At 40.1% G+C, this 14,683-nt stretch overlaps 1 protein-coding gene across 1 annotated transcript in view; it reads right to left on the bottom strand.

Annotated features, from left to right (window-relative positions):
- Nucleotides 1-7,095: 7,095 nt before the first annotated feature.
- The window catches only part of LOC117805318 (lysine-specific demethylase RSBN1L-like), a 52,958-nt gene continuing 45,370 nt past the window's right edge, over nucleotides 7,096-14,683 (bottom strand). The window contains exon 9 of the mRNA XM_034673999.1: nucleotides 7,096-12,149. Coding sequence (XP_034529890.1) covers nucleotides 10,380-12,149 — 1,770 coding nt within the window. The 3' untranslated portion in view covers nucleotides 7,096-10,379. The remainder of the gene's footprint in view (nucleotides 12,150-14,683) is intronic.

Here is a 14,683-nt window from a genome sequence, read left to right as displayed (position 1 = left end):
AAATCCATTCTGCCCCTGTTTTGATTTCTCCACCTTTCTGTAAATGTGTGTGAAACGAGCCGTTTCAGACTTCCGTGTTTTTGTTACGTAACAACAATATCCGGTCTGTCACGGAGTCAGAGCTCGGAGCTTGTTCAGCCCATAGACTGTATAAAATACAACTCAACTCCTCCTCCGTTTTTCATTACCTGCACACGTGTGTGCTAACAAGGAGCTTAGGAGGGAGGCATGCTAGTTGTAGGCTGTCTTAATAAACACAAAGGTCGGTTTTACGTCTGCAGATTTGAAGATCTAGTGGATGATTTTTATTTTTCATGGAAAAGTGCTAGCGCTGGTGAGCATAGCCACATAGCTACATGTTCGTAGCTGTGTACCAAGACCATAGACTGTATAAAATATGGACGTAGTATCCGTGACATCACCCATCTGTTCCTGAGAGCTGTTTTGAAGCAAATCGACGGCAGCAGCCATATTGGTAATGCGGAACTCAACTAGGCAGAGTGTGACGTAGTGTGAGTCTCTTAGCCAATGGCTGTGTGTTCCCGACCGGGAGTCACGTCAGTCATGTCCTTATTTGGGCAAAACTCATAATCTTAATATCTTCTTAACAATCACGTTAGAAAAAAATTCACACCCCGTACAGTGTGTGCCATTAGAGAGATTAGCGTTGTAGGGCGAAGCCGTTTTTTGAACCAGGCTGTAAACATGTTTATTAATGCTGCAAAGATCGTCTTTTTCCCATTCATATCTATGTGGTTTCTGGTGTTTCTGCAGCCAGCCTCAAGCAGATTTTCGATGTATTGCAGTTTATATCACTTCCGCATTGGCTTCATCGTTTGAGACCGGAGTTTGCCGCTTGATCAAGACACACGTCGACATCAAGCGTGCCAGATACGGCCCTAGTGGTGAGGCTTTCAGCAGTGTGACTGCCCCCTGGTGGCTGGCTGCAGTATAGGTAAAAAAATCCGTCTCTCCCATTCATTTGAATGGGGGAGCAGTCAAACTTAAAAAAATAAATACACGTCGTACGAATGTTTCTCACATCCGTATGCTGTGGTGATATGTAGTTAGTATTTGACTGTTTTGTGTTCAAGGCCTCTTTTTTCTGAAAAGTTTTTTTTTCGTTAGTTATTAGAGTTTAAAAAACGGGGTTTTACTTCCTGGTTTCCTTTGATTCACAGCCGCCGTAGAACGAAACTTCAAAGGACACACAGCGTCTTGTGACGTCACGCTGTAGGGCGGAGCTTATTAAAAAGGCTTCACAGGCTCTGGCTGCACAATGGCTGCGCCCAGGAGAGGGATTTTTTGGCTTCAGAACTGTACAACGGGAAGAGGCGGAGCAACGCTGTCCATTTTTATTTACAGTCTATGGTTGACATACTGACAAATAAAACAACAAGAAACACTAAATCTGTGACCAATCCTTCAGGTTTTTCAATGCTTTAAAGGATGTAGTACGTTATGATCAGGCTACAGCTAAAGGTATTTTCTGAGCTACAAGTCACAACCATCCTTTTCTCTCCTCAGCTCTCAGATGTTAACAGTTTTTAAAAGGTTTCATTTACATGACTGTTGATAAAAGTCAGCAGTGACATTCTTCAGGTAGAGATTTTAAATTGCTGTCCTAATAGATTCACATATTGTTCTCACTGGTGGTGACGTCATCAGCAGTGCAAAGCAACAATCATCCAGTCAATGGAAGTTACAGAATACTGAGAATAGGAGACTCTAGACACAGATGAAAGCATGACCACAGTCTGACAGTATTTTCAGTTTTATGTATGACCTTGCAGTAAAATGTTTTCAACATTGGTTTAAACATACAGGAAATATTAGAGATTTGTTTAGTGTCACTTATCTTAGGAGAGCTTGATGGTGCGAAGTGCTGATTCTCTCTCTTCGTTGTTCTTTTTTCGACTTTTTTTTTTATACCTGCGTGTATCCATGGTAACATTGTTTACATACAAGATCAGCTGTATGATTAGGGTTAGGGTTAGGGTTACAGGATTAGGGTTATGATTAGGGTTAGGGTTATGATAAGCGTTATGATAAGGGTTAGGGTTAGGGCTAGGGTTAGGGTTATATGGTTAGGGTTATGATTAGGGTTAGGGTTAGGGTTAAGGTTATGATTAGGGTTTTGATTAGAGTTAGGGTTAGGCTAAGGGATGTGATTAGGGTTCTGGTTAGGGTTATGATTAGGGATATAATTAGGGTTAGGGTCAGGGTTAGGGTTTGGGATATGATTAGGGTTAGGGTTATGATTAGGGTTAGGATTAGGGTTAGGGTTAGGGTTAGGGTTACAGGATTAGGGTTATGATAATGGTTAGGCTTAGGGTTAGGGTTATGATTAGGGTTAGGTTTAGGGTTATGGTTAGGGTTACAGGGTTAGGGTTATGATTAGGGTTATGATTAGGGTTATGATTAGGGTTAGGTTTAGGGTTAGGGTTATGATTAGGGTTAGGGTTAGGGTTAGGGTCATGGTTAGGGTTAGGTTTAGGGTTAGGGTTATAGTTAGGGTTACAGGGTTAGGGTTATGATTAGGGTTAGGGTTAGGGTTAGGGTTAGGGTTATTATTACAGGCTTAGGGTCATGATTAGGGTTAGGGTTAGGGTTAGGGTTACAGGGATAGGGTTATGATTAGGGTTAGGGTTAGATTTAGGGTTATGATTAGGGTTACAGGGTTAGGGTTATGATTAGGGTAAGGGTTAGGATTAGGGTTAGTATTACAGGCTTAGGGTCATGATTAGGGTTAGGGTTAGGGTGAGGGTTAGGGTTACAGGGATAGGGTTATGATAAGGGTTAGGGTTAGGGTTAGATTCAAGTTTACGGTTAGGGTCACAGGGTTAGGGATTATGAATAGGGTTAGGATTAGGGTTACAAATCATGCATGGTGAAATGAGTTGGAGTGCGCAGACCCTACATTTGCCATCACTGTAACTCAGACAGTGACTGCATGTAGCCTAGTTGAGTCGGCCATTATTGTTCAGCCTATTTGTTTTGTTCTTTATGTTGTTATACAGGCTGGCCTAAAGATGTGTTTCTTCTTCATGTTCCTTGCTCATTTTATGTTAAAGTGCATTAAGTTATGTGGGCCTATCACTTGTCAGTACAATTAAACTTTCAAATTTAGTTCTGCCTTCTTGCCTTTTTAAAAATATTTTTGCCATTAAAATACCATTGTGACAACCAACCCCATAGTGCGTGACAACCAACCCCATAGTGTGTGACAACCAACCCCATAGTGTGTGACAACCATCCCTGTGATGGGGTTGGTTGTCACGATGTGTCAGAGTGTCTTTGATAATTAATTGCCTCTTTGTTACAATGAGTTGGAAAATGAGAGGGATACACATTTCAAGTCAACACCATAAGCTTCAATTTAATGTAGGAATGACTATTGAAAGATGTTTTGATGATGAGCAATCATCAAAACAATAAAAAGTGTGATAACCAACCCCATTCTCCCCTATTCTATTAAAATACTAAGTGACTGGCAACACTTCACCTATGTGTACAACTGGAGCCCCCCTCCCCTATATATGTGTGTGTGTGTGTGTGTGTGTGTGTGTGTTTCTAACATTTTAATACACTCCTCAATTTTTTATTTATTGAATATTATTATTATTATTATTATTATCTAATGATTGTACTTGCCCTACCTATGATTGCTTACCTATTTTTGTTTTTTGGGGAGGTTTGTTGTTGGTTTAGTGGTGTTTTGGTAAGTTCCACCAGCACCCTTGATGTTCCTTTCTAGGCTAGTTTCGCCTATACTATTGATATTTGTGTCTATATTCAACATTGTATCCCTGATTATTATGAATGTATATCCATGAAAAATCAATAAAAAAAATATTTACAAACAACTAACTGTTTCCAAACTGTTTTGAAAAACTAAGCATGTATTTTTCATAAAATACAAATTTTAAATAACTACTTTTTTAACTCTTGTATTTGCACTATTTGTAATTAAACACAGGCTTTAAATGATTTGCAAACCATCAAATTCTGTTTTATCAACCTTTCATAAAGCACCTCAGTCGTATGGAATTAGGGTTGTAGGTGATACCAAAGTAAAAAGGTGTACACAGTGTGTTTAGTTTTTATTATTGTTAGTTGTTACAGGCATTATATACTTGTCTGTTTCATATTTCTTCATTTGATTTCTCTTTTTACTTTTCTCTTTTATGAGCTGTTGCATCAAGTGAGTTTCCTCTGTGGGGATCATTAGTTTATCTTCTAATTATACAAACACTAGGGGGGTGAAGGAACTCATACTTTCAAGGAGAGGGGTGCTCCTCATTGTGCTGCTGTAGAATTAAAAACATTAAGCTGTGTGTGAGAATGTGTTTAATATTTGCAAGGAAAGTGCCCTGTGCTTTCTCAACTGCATCACAAATCTCTCACAAACTGCAAAGAATCTAAGCTCTTGATTTTCCCTTTTCCGACACTTATACTTACACACCTATATACAAAATAAACCCTGTGTGCCCCTGTTTAACTTTTCAAGGACATGACAAGGTATGAGAAGATGGTTATAACATACCGTGTGATCCTACCTTTGCTTCTTTGCCCTCCCTTTCCCAAGTCTCCCACAGGATCATGGGATATAAGTGAGTGAGTTTTGTTCCGCGGTGCGTAGAGTTGCCAGTACCTGGTATTTTGGTTCATAAGCAACTAGGAAAAGTGCTTTATTATTTGGCCACAAATTACCTCTATGCGCCGATTTTCCTCCCGATCATGTCTGGCCTTGCTGACCCAGCTGCATTTATTGCAGCCAGGTAACACTAAACAACCAGAGTTTATTTAGGAGGGCTTGGTTGCTGTCTCTGGCTCAGGGGACAAAAGAGTAGGATGTGTAGAGTGGAAAAAAGACATACAGTAAACAGATAACAGATCATACTTGTGCTGCAGACATGAGACAATTTTAAGCTGGTTTTATGGATACTAATAATCCAATGTTGCTTTGTGTATTCATATAAAGGGAGTGCTGCTCTTTAATTGTGCTCAAGTTATTTTTAAGTACACTGTAGGAAATAGTAAACACACAATCTAAGGCTGTAGAAAGCACTTATTGGGGCGCACCAAAGCACAGGCTGTGGTGTGGTGCAGCCACAGCTTATTGTTGTGGCCATGCTGCTGCTGCGGTATGTTTACCAGATCAAGCGCAAGCAAATGAGTTCTGAGTGTTGATGTGTTTTGGACAAAGCATGAAGTTCTCCCTTCATGCTATAACATAATTTAAATTTGATGTTATCCTTTTGATCCATGTCATGCAAGGCTTCTGCCTCTTACCACCTACCTGCCTCTTACGTGAATGACACTATGACAAAAATGCAATACTGGCATACCATGTTCAGTATGTTCAGAAAAGGACTTCTACCCTACCATAAGTCTGAGGCAGTATGTTTGAGTTTGATACAAGATTCCTCTGACAAGCCACCATGGCTACACCCTTCAAATTTGTACACAAGCCAAAGATCACTTGTTTTTTAGGCGTCTCCTTGCAGTACGATACATTTGGAGAGGATTGGATTAATCCATGTGTGACCCTAGACAATGGCTAAATATTGACTGTTCAAAAAACAGTTGAAAAAAAAGCTTGTTTGGTGACATATATATCCCCCATTCATTCAATGATATGGGTGTAAGAGGCTTTTTTGTTTGTCTGGATATGCTACATAAACCTATCAAATTACATAATTCTAGGTTTAATGATCTGTGGGGGCTGATTTATTTTTTTTAATTTGCAGGGGCATCATTGAGCCTTTATCCACACCTACTCACAAATCCCACAGCAAACATCTTATTTTTCACTAGGCTAACAATGCATCACCATAGCAAAGACATTATGATGCAGAGATTTGAGCTTTATAATATATCATATTGTAACTCACTCTACACCAACCTAAGCAAACACAACCTCTCAAAACGCTGCTGCCAGACTCACACACACCAATAAAAGGGAACACATCACACCGAATTTAGCCTCTCTTCACTGGTTGCCTGTGGGTTTTAGAATTGATTTTAAGATTTTAACACTCACTTTTAAAGCAATAAATGGACTGGCCCCTGAATACCTAAGTGAATGCCTCAAAATGTATGTCCCGAACTGCTGCCTGAGATCCTCCGGCAGGTCCCTCTTGGAACTCCCAAGGGTGAGGTTAAAAACCAGAGGGGACCGGGCCTCTGCAGTCAGGGCCCCGTCACTCTGGAATGACCTGCCGGAGGAGATCAGGCAAGCCACATCCTTGTCCTCTTTTAAATGTCTTTTAAAAACACACTTTTTTAAATGTGCTTTTACCTCTTAACTCATCACTGACTTTTTAATTTCTGCATGGTTTTTGTTATTGTTTTTACTTAACTCATTTTAGTTCTCCTTACCTTTGTCATGTGCTTTTGTGTTCTATCTTGCACTCTGTAAAGCACTTTGTAAACATTTTTTTTAAAAGGTGCTATATAAATCAAATGTATCATTATCTTTATCATTATCATTATCATTATTATTATTATTATTATTATTATTATTATTATTATTATTATTATAATGCAGTAAGTTGAAGGTCTCAAAATGTTGCTGTTTAAAATTGAGTCAGGTTCGGTCATCGGTGTAGGGATTATAAGTGATTATATGAAAGCAGCAGCTTCCTTTTGTCAGTGGCTGGAGCTGTGACTCATCTAAAAATGTTAAACAATGATGTGTTCAGGCTAAGACTATAAGCAAATTAAATGTAGTTCAGATATGATGATTTACAGCTAAGTTAATAGGAAATATTATGACCTCTTAAATTGTATGCAGACAAATCATGTCATAATCCAAATGAACCATGCTTCAACGTACAGAAAACACACAGATTTAGTTAAGCATTACCTATATGTACGTCTCAAGCCCTTATGGAGTAAGTATGTTGTGGATATAAATATGTTAAGGTCAAAACTGTTGATATACGTACCCAAATAGTACTATTCAGTCCTTGCTCTGTGAATGCCTACACTTGGTGCATAGGCCCAAGCAACGATGAAAAACCCATCAATTACGACAGGGCGCTCAGGCCCTCATGATAATAAATACATTGAAAACAGCAGGAGCCTCAGAACACTTGTGATGTTTCAACTATAATTTTTTTTCACATTTGTACAAAGAAAATATAAGATCCTGTCAGTTTCTTTTGTAACATCTGAAACCCAGAAAGCATATAAAGAGCTGCAGAGCGCCTTGCAACTGGCATCAAGTGCTTCATTATCACTTCGCTCTCCCCAGAGCCACAGAGAGAAGAGTTCTGTCTCTGAAAGGAATTCCTGAAGAGAGCTGAAAGTTTGGATTTGATTTTTTCAAAATTTCAAAGCCACAGTTTCACTCCTCCCTGACTTACGAAGACATGCGGAGAGTTTTCAGCAGCTTTAGAGACCAATTTGGGGAATTGTGCAGTAAAAAAAAAACTGGGACTGGCATACATTGACAGAACTCTCTTCTCTACATGGCTCTGGGCCATTCATTAGTTCACAGTTAAGGACAGGCACTAGGGAAATGTTGTGGGCTACATTAGCAAGTGGGTTGTACTCCAATAATGATTTTAAAATCAAGACATACATGACCAAAAAAAGTTTGAACATGTGAAGTGAGAACTTAAACAAGGGTGTTCTTCATAGTCTTGAAACACAGTCAATCATTTTTAGTACTTTATAAAACAAAAGAGGGGCCTTCAGTCTCTGGTTGATAAATAAAACATTTAAAGTGTAAAAGAAGTCAACTTCAGGTAAATACATAAATAGTGCTTCAGAAAAAAAGAACTTTTAACAGTGTACCTTCTGTGTGTCTCAGAGCATTCAGAAATAAAACAGTTTTATCATAGACACAATTAACTTGGAAGAACCTGAAAATGCCCTGTTGGTAATTTAGGATTCATTTACTAAGAATTCTCAATGACATTAAGTGTATTAAAACAGTAGTTAATAAACCCATGTTAAAAAAAGTGCTTTACTAAGTCACATTTAGGAGGTCTTGAACAGCTGCATTTTTATGATATTGCTCTACTTGTTGTGTTATTCTCTTCCCATAACATCTTCAGAAAATTCATGGTGTTAAAGTTTTTTTTTATATATATAAAGTTTCATTACCCTGAACAATTACCTTTTCAGTCCATTACAATCAATGGATCAGGTCGTGAAATGGAAATCATCCAAATGACAATGTCAATTTAAAAAACACGGGAGCAGACTTGGCCTACTGGTTAAGTTGCAAGACCATGTAGCGGGCGGCACGGGTTCGAATCCTGCCTGTGGCTCCTTACCCGCATGTCATTCCCCCACTCTCTCCTAGTTTCCTACTCTATCCATTGTCCTCTCCCTCTATCAATAAAGGTGTAAAAGCCCCAATAATATAACTTAAAAACCCCACAAAGGTTTCTCTGAGAGCTCTCTGTTTTTGGTAAATGTACAAGAAATCGCAACATCTAAAAATAATCGTTTTTAGTTTTGGGGAGAGGCTTATTCTTCTTGGGGTTTTTTTTAATCACTGAATTAGATTGTTCCCACTCTAATTTTGTACAAAATTACACGCAACAAATTTGCTGACCTTAGCACTGGAAATAAGTGGGAAACAGCTAACCTGGCTCTGTCACAAGCTAGCTAATTAACTCATTATTAGTAGTTCAGTAACTTCATAAAACAAAGGTATTTTAAAAGATTCCAGTCTTGTGGTTTTACTGGGGATGTGTCAAATGATATCTTGTCCAGAGAAGTAACTCCTAGGCCGCCTGTCTGGCTGCTCACAAAGGTGACTTAACTCATATCGCAGTCTTCATGCCAACATGCTAACCAGGTGCCAGATACAGCTTGATATCTAGCATACAGATCTGTGTTAGTGTCAACATTTTCAAATCGCTCTTGCTGAGACAGTGAATAACAGAGCCTCTATAGTTCCAAACATTGATAAGTTTATCTTGTGCGTACAAGATATTAACTTTTGCACACAAGATAATTGGAGTAAAAGAATTATCTTGTGTGCATTAGTTCATATCTTGTGCTTACAAAATATTAAATGGTGAGCATTAAATTTTATCTTGTTGCTACAAGATAAATACATTGTGCACACAAGATATTAACTTGTGCACACAAGGTAATTCCAATAAGATAATTATCATGTGCGCACAAGATATTAAATGGTAAGCATTAAATATTAACTTGTGCACGCAAGATGATAACCTGTTCCCACAAGATAAATATATTGTGCAAACAAGATTAGAACTTGTGCTTAAATTATTATTATCTCACAGGAAGAAGTTATTATAGTGTGCACAAGTGAACAACTTGCATGCATTAGATAATAACTTGTTCCCACAAATAAACTCCACTGAGCACACAAGTGAATATCTTGTGCACACAATAAAAAATAAGTACTTTTTGGGACTTCAGGGTCTCTGTAGCAAATGACCGCTACACGTGTGAAACTTTTTAAAATTGTGGCTCCATTTCATTATGATGTTACTGTATACTGTGCTGTAATTTGCCTTTGTGGGTTTCTTTTGTTGGTTGGCACAAAAATACTTCACTAAGAATTTTCCTGGACTGTAAAACACTATAAAAAGTTGAAAAAATCCTCCAATTGAAACACCCCTCATAATTGCCCTTTTCATTGGACATGATTTTGCTGTCTATCAATTTAAAACCAGAATAAAAATACAGATACCAGCTGCCCCCATCTCCATATTTAGGAAATGCATTTAAACCCAACAGATAACTGCAGAGCAGTATTGCTCGAATACAATATTATGGAAAAGTTCAGCCGTGATTTGTATTGATAAACATGTATCAATTCAACATAGTGGATGAAATGTAGCAATTTTTATACAACACTGTTTTGTATAATATTGCAATTCGACCCATCATCATTCCAGAGACAGTCTTGGGCACAGAGAATACACAATAAAAAACAACAAAAATGGAAGCATTAGCTGCAAGTTTCACAACAACAAAAGAGGTCATCACGTGACCTTTTTCTTATAAATATTGGAGACTAATTGTTTGTCTTTGCCTTCCTTCCTATGATAGATTTTCTGATATATGAAGATTTTGCTCACATACAAACAGAACCAGACAGCAGTTTTTCTCAAAATCTCAAACCTTGAGGCTGAAAATGTCTTTCTCAGAGTCAGAATTGGTGCAGTCGTATAATAACAAAGGCCGACACTACCAATAAATGCAGTCAATACTCAAAATGTTTGAACCCAAGCACTACGGGATAAATAAAGTCAAAATCTGCTTTAAAAACTACATTATCCTGTTCCTGTCTTCTTTCCTTTTTACAACAACACAACCAAGATAAAACCTTGTTGTACATATACAGTCATTTCAAACAGCTTCATTATGTACAAAAACTACTATAAAATCTGCTCTTCATGCTTTGGGGGATGGGGGAGGTAGGAGGAGGAAGGCTGGGGGGGCAGAGGAGGTGGTAGAGAAGGAGGCGGGGGAGGCGGCGAGGAGGAAGGAAGAGGAGGCGGGTGAGGAAAAGGCTGAGAGTGCTGAACCTGTGGTAGTGGTGGACTTTGGTATGGTGGTTGTAGCGGGTAAGAAGTGGGCTGGGGGAGGTACGACTGAGGGGGGAGGAAGGGGTGGGAGGGGAAGTGAGGGTGCTGAGGTGGGTAGAAGGGTTTGGCGTGCGGGGAGTACTGGTGATGGTGAGGGAGGGGAGGAGGAGGGAGAGATTGGGGAGGGTGGTAGTATGGTTGGGACTGCGCGGTGAGGTTAGGTTGAGGAGGTAGAGGCAGGTGGAGCTGGTTCATGTGGGCAGAATGGGGGGGCGGGGTCTGAGGGAGGTAAGAGTTCATACTTTGGGGCTGTACAGGGTTGGATAGGGTATTTGGGGGGAGCATTGGAGGTCTGTGAGGGAGGCTGGAGGGAGGAAGGAGAGGGGGGAAAGACGGGGGGAGCATGTGAGGGATGGGGGGAGGAGGTGGGAGGTGTTTGGGGGTGTACTGCTGCAAATAGCTTCCTGGCCTCTGTGGATCCAAAGACGAGGTCCTTGAGTCCGAACTGAGAGTCCATTTCGAGTCTGTCAGCGTTCTGGCTAACGGGTGTGTCCGTGTGTCTACCTGCGAACTCGAGGATGTGCGTGTTTGCTTTACATCCACAGCAGGTCTGTGTGTCCGTGTGTTTGTTGAGTCGTCTGTTTTCAGGCGGGGAAAGTCTTTGCCCTTCGCTTTTTCAGACCCGGAGGAGGAGGAAGAAGAGACGGAAGAAGTAGCTGCAGGTTTTTGACTGGGTTTGGAGGATGGGTGGGAGGTGGACACGGAGGACGATGTAACAGGAACAGAAGATGACGAGGAGGTCGAGGATAGAGTTGGTGGAGCTAAAGAGGAGCCCAGAGGAGATGCCAAAGAAGAAGAAGACGAGGAAGACTTGGAGACGAGGGGCTTAGAAACCAAAGAGGAGGAGCTTTTACTGGAAGATGTCCTGCTCTCTGAATGATGGTGATGATGATGGTGGTGATGAAGGTGCTTTGATGGTGCTGCTTTGGGTTTAGTGTCCTGATGAGGAGGAGAGGAAGGGGTTTTATGTTTTAAAGGAGAGGGATGTTCTGCTTTCACTTTTGCAGGAGCTGAATCCTGCTGTTTGGGTTTGACTCTGTCTTTCTCCCTCTCCTCCTTTTTGTCCCTCCTACTGCTCACGTTCGAGTCTGTGGAAAGAGCAGCAGGAGACGAGAGAGCCGGATTCAGAGGCGGATGACGGTGCTCCTCCTCTTCCTTTTTGATAGCTGGCAACGTCCTTTTTTCTGCCACGTCAACCTGCCCCTTCTCACATGGTTCATCCTCTTTTTCTCTCCTCCTCCCCTCCTCCTCTTTCCTGTCCAACATTTCCTTCTCCCTTTCCTTCAACTCAATCTCCTCCTCTTCCTCCTTCATTTCCTCACTGTCTTCCTCCTCTTCCTCCTCCTCCTCCTCCTCCTCCTCTTCCTCCCTCTCTCCTTGGTGGTATTGTTGCAAGCGGACGTGCCATGCCAGGCTGCAGACGGACGACACGGTCTTGAACTGGTGGACCACGTTGCGGGGGATGAAGTAGATGTCGTTGTGGCACAGGCGGATGCGGGCGTAGCGGATGCCCTCACGCCGCAGCTGGTTCAGCTTGGCGTCATCCACCCACTGCACACACTGTGGGGACAGAGAGGGGGGGGGGGGGGATGAGAGAGTTAAGGGGTGCATTTTAATTTTACTGCTCTCTCCCCTTTTACACTCTTATGTCAGATCTCTAGTCAGTGCAGTGAGAACATATTTTGAGGGATGCACATTATGATTTGTTTTTGAGTTGACACCTTGAACTAATAACCTCCTTCTTATAGCTGATACCGATAAGTTTACCAGTCTTTTTTTCATTTTGTATTTTCAAGTGTGCAGTTTAAGTACACCTGAGGACAGACTAAGATTGAGTGAGCAAATATGCTTTTAGGTGTACAGTTTATCAATATTCTATACTTAGCCATTCTAATTGAAATCACTACCATTAAACACACAAAGAACAAAGAACAGTTCTGACTATTCAACTGTTTCTTTCTATTTTTCATGTGAGAACACTCCTGTGTGTTCAATAATGCCTTTTTGATGTGTGAGTCAGTCGTCATCCAGCCACCGGGCCGTGAAACAAATCATTCTCTGTGAATGTGTGTAGGTGTCCCATTAGTACATCTATTCTGGTTCACACCCTGGTCACCTCCTGCCTAGATTACCGCAACTCCCTTCTTTTTGGTTTACCTGACAAATCCATCCATAAACTTCAACTGGTTCAAAACTCTGCTGCCCGCATCATCACCAGAACACCCTCCACCAGCAACATCACACCTGTCCTGCAGCAACTCGACTGGCTTCCCATTAAATACTGCATCATTTTTAAGATTCTGTTCCTCACTTTAAAGGTCATCAACAACCTAGCCCCTAAGTACCTCATTGACCTCCTCCAAACAAAAATACCCACCCTACCGTAGTCTCAGATCCTCCTCTTCCACCCACCCAACTCACCCTCCCACCTGCTCACTTGACCACCATGGGGTGGAGAGCCGTCAGCCGCTCGGCCCCCCCGCCTCTGGAACTCTCTCCCCCAGGACTTACAAAATTCCACTCTTCCACTACCTTCAAATCATGCCTCAAAACTCAACTTTTCCATCAAGCATACTCACTCTAATCTGTCTCTTTGGGACTGGAATGACTTCCCCTCCTTTCATTTTTCTAGTATTGTATCTTTATTCTAATGTATGTATTTATTTACTGTTGAGTGTTGCTCTTATTATTGCTGTGTTGTAAGGTGACCTTGAGTGTCCATAAAGGCACCTATAAATAAAATGAATTATTATTATTATTATTATTATTATTATTATTATTATTATTATTATTATTATTATTATTATTATTATTATTATTATTATACAGGGCAGGCAGGGATAGGTGAGCGACTTTGTCATCAGTTGCTTTAGCTTTTGAGGTTTTCTCTGGTTATCTTTCTGCAGCTCACTCGCTAATTGCGGCAACTGCTGCTTTGTATCCTTTAAATGTAGGTTTATTAATATGATGACTCTTCAGGTGGTTTAAACAACTCGTTGTGTTAAAAGTTGAGGACTTTTTTCTTCCTCTTGCAATACTTGCCACACATGTTTTGCAATTTGCACTAGTGTTATCTGAAACCTTAAAAAATCCACACTGGTGACATCATTTTTACTCCCTTGTCAGCTTGTTGCAGCTGTGCTTGTTCTTCTCTGTATCTAGATGTATCTCTGTATTAGATCACATATCACCAGCTACTGTGTCAAAACGTGTAGGCTTGTTTGTGAATGATGCAACTTCTATTTGTTGCTTTTATCACATAAAATTGTACGATTGGATTAAATAAATAATAATAAAATATTCTGTATGTCAGGTTAATAACCGTTCAGCCTGATATATACCGTGCACCCCTAAATATTTTATTTATTATATTTGAATTCTTCTTCTCTTTTGTCACACACGATACATTAGCAAACTTAACTTAATGTATGACTTCAGTTAAATTACACAAATCTGAATCTTTCAGACAAGGAACATTTTAACCTAGTTTCACTGATCTGACATTTCTTTTACATTTTAAAAATACATACACAAGGTATTTATTTCAAAAACGTTGTAAGAACGATGTTAAAAAAGCCTTTTGTGAAAGATTAGTGTAATCTGAAGTTCCTCAGAAACTACATTTGAGCTCCTGTAAAAGCAGAACTGCTTTCTGTCTTCTTTTAGAATGTCTCTATTGCACAGAATAAGGGTTCTTTTTAACTCAACAGAAAAAAGCTTCACAACTTCAACAACTTGAGGTAAAACTGAAGGGACTTTCTGAGTGTGTGAATATGTCTGGGTGTGATCACTATTGATCACCTGTCTTGAACAATGAAAGCATTAAGGGAGAAAAAAGAGGAGTAAGTGTACTGAAAAACAGATATTGTTGACAACGTTTGATCTTTACTGTAATAGTGTGTATCTTTGAGAGATGCAACCTTAAAGGACACATCCTCAGGATATCCCTGCAGCCAATATTACTGGGTTCAAAAACACCCTGCAAGAGTTTGGAGCCAACTTCTGAAATCAGCTGAAAATGTATCTTAAAAAAGCAGGGTGGAATATCCTCCTTAAACCTTTAAAGCAAATAAATTCATTTTTTCTGTGCTCCA

This window comes from Notolabrus celidotus, chromosome 21 (genome assembly GCF_009762535.1).
Source record: "Notolabrus celidotus isolate fNotCel1 chromosome 21, fNotCel1.pri, whole genome shotgun sequence".
NCBI classification, from domain to species: Eukaryota; Metazoa; Chordata; class Actinopteri; order Labriformes; family Labridae; genus Notolabrus; species Notolabrus celidotus.
The sequence above is the reverse complement of the archived record's forward strand: the minus strand, read 5'-3'. Positions and strand labels throughout refer to the sequence as shown.